The sequence below is a fragment of the Electrophorus electricus genome, chromosome 5 (assembly GCF_041902795.1).
Source record: "Electrophorus electricus isolate QZ-2024a chromosome 5, ASM4190279v1, whole genome shotgun sequence".
In the NCBI taxonomy this organism is placed as follows: Eukaryota; Metazoa; Chordata; class Actinopteri; order Gymnotiformes; family Gymnotidae; genus Electrophorus; species Electrophorus electricus.
In genome coordinates, this window is record NC_137501.1 from 1,845,001 (window position 1) to 1,847,500 (window position 2,500).

A 2,500-nucleotide genomic window follows, 5' to 3' on the forward strand; every position below is an offset into this window, starting at 1 on the left:
TGAGAGCACAAAGTATTATGAGTAAATTTACCCTAAACCAGATTGGCTGGTTAAGCATCCAAGTGTTTAAACAAAGCTGTTTAAATGTTTACTCAAGCCTTTGGAGGTTTCGAGTGTTGTAACGTTGTGCTCCTCTGTGTCTTTGGCAGACTGTTTCAGGGGTGGGTTCAGTGGATGGCCCCAGAGGAAGTGTCCAGATGGAAAATGACCATGACCGCCTAGAGAAAGGCGTGTTGCACCAGGAGTCGTCTAATGGGTTGAACCGGCACGCAGGAAATGGAGAGGGGACGAATGGCCTTGAAGGTGGAGCTTTGGCCAGAGGGCAGCAACAGCAGAACCACCAGGAGACATTGGCATGTCTTCCCCAAACACAGGGCTGGTGTCCTATAGGAGGCGCTAACCTCCAAGAGCAACAGGCCGGCTGGAACAACCAAGCAACCAGAAGCTCAGTAAACAATGTGGACATGGAGGACGCTAGGACCTTGGTGGCCTTCTCGGCTAACGCTGGCTCCCTGCCCCCTTGCAGCGTTAGCCAGCCTTCTCCAAATCCTACTGCACAGCTATATGAGAGGTTCAGCCAGGAGATGGCTAGTCGCGGAGATGACGCTAAGCAGAAAGGATGGTGCGGCGAGAGTGAGCCGTGCACTCCAGAGGATCTGAGCAAGCTCCAGACGGCACTGAGCCAAGCCCGTCATGGCCACAAGCCACCCAACTGCGACTGCGAGGGACCCGAATGCCCAGACTACCTAGAATGGCTGGAGAAGAAGATCAAAATGGCAGCTGACAGCCAGGACAAGGGGCTTTGCAAGATGTCAGGTGTTCCCCAGCTACAGACGCAGCACTATCAGTCCAAGCCCAAAACTCAACCCATTGGGACTAGCACTTCCTGTGGAACGGATCTGCAGTCGCAGAACACCGTTAAGCAACCTCCTGTCCCAAGACCATATGGGCCGCCCCCACCTATCCCCTGCTCACCCAGTGTGCTGTCTATTGCCAAGGAGAGGAATGTCAGCCTACAGACAGCCATTGCCATTGAGGCATTGACTCAACTATCTGGAACTGGTGGAGCTGTGGGTGAATCCATGTCTGTCAACTCCCACCACCAGGTTTCCCTTCAAACACCATCCCAGTCCCAAAATGGGATACAATTGGTTTCTTCCTCATCCGGGCCCCTCAAGTCGTCCTCTGTCTCCCCGATGCCTCAGTCTGTCTCTCCTGGGAATTTTCCTCAACAGGACCCTACATCATGGGAGCAGTCCCAACCTCAGTCCCAGGGCCCTGCTCACCACTCTTCCCAGTATGGCTCCTCCAACTCCCCCTTCCCAAACTCACGCCCAGCTACTGCTAGCCCCTTTCCCCAGCAGTGGCAGCAGGGTACTGGGGCAAGCTGCGAGAAGAGCTCCCAAAGGAACCCCTGGATGATGTTGAACTCTGAGCCCCAGGCCCGTTTTCCTCACCCATCCCTCTGTGGCGGCGGCGACCCGATGTCTGAGCTGAAGCAGCTCCTGGGAGACACCAGCGGAAAATACGCCAAAGCTGCCTTTAAGTTCCCAGCACCTCCTCATGGCCTGAATGACAGCCACAAAGCTGGCCACCAGGTCATGCCTCATGTCAAGCAGGAGGTGGACCACGGGGATTACCCAGATCAGGCGTCGTGTGCTGCGGTGGGCCAATACGGCATGGTCAACGGTCAACAGCAGTACCAGGGCCAGCAGTTTTCTCAATCCATTAGGCACTCAACTCAGGCAGCACTGCAACAGCATCTACATCACAAGCGTAACCTCTTCTCCAACCCCCAGCCCTTCAGCCCACGGGTTCCCACGATGTGCCAGACACTCCGCAAGTGGTGGCCCCAGACCACTGCAGAGAGCTCATTAGACATCAAACAGGAGCCCAAGAAGAAAAAGAACGCACAGAGCTCTCCCCACCTCAAGCAGCCAATGAGTGGGCTGCTGGGTGCTTTGGGCTCACCTCTTCCTAAACCTAAACAAATCATCATCAAGAAGCCCAAGCAGAAGGCCTCTCAGCCTACCTTTCTCCCGAAGAGCCAGATCACCATACAGAAACCCCCTCCAAGCTTGCCAGTGAGTATGCCATCCCTACCCAATTTTATACCATCTCTACCAGGCATGGAGGCTGGGTTTCCCCCCTGTCCACCTCTATATAACCCCTCTCAGGTGGCTGCAAGCCAAGCATCTCCAGCCCAATCTCAGGAATCCATTATGAACAGCAGTAGTATCCCCATCTCTGAAAACAATGCCCTGGCCCCTAACCCCATGTCCGTCCCGGTGCCCCCTGCCCAGGAAGGGCTGACCAGCTCAGGCCTGACTGAAGCAGGGGAGGGTACTCTATCCACCACTTCCACACTTCAGACCTCCGCATCTCAGCCCACTCCACCGCTACCTGGCCTCAGTTCCCTGGATCCAAAATTCGAGGAGCTGATTCGTCGGTTTGAGGAGGAATTCGGGGATGCTTCGCCCTCCATTCCTGTCCCCGGTAT

General features: G+C 55.3%; 1 protein-coding gene across 10 annotated transcripts in view; it reads left to right on the plus strand.

The window, feature by feature from the left end:
* The window catches only part of tet3 (tet methylcytosine dioxygenase 3), a 40,850-nt gene that overhangs the window by 24,802 nt on the left and 13,548 nt on the right, over positions 1-2,500 (plus strand). For all 10 annotated transcript variants that reach the window (XM_081714931.1, XM_081714935.1, XM_027025991.3 and 7 more), the window contains one exon: positions 150-2,500. This exon is cut by the window's right edge and continues 605 nt beyond it. In XM_081714931.1, the coding sequence (XP_081571057.1) occupies positions 150-2,500 (2,351 nt within the window). The remainder of the gene's footprint in view (positions 1-149) is intronic.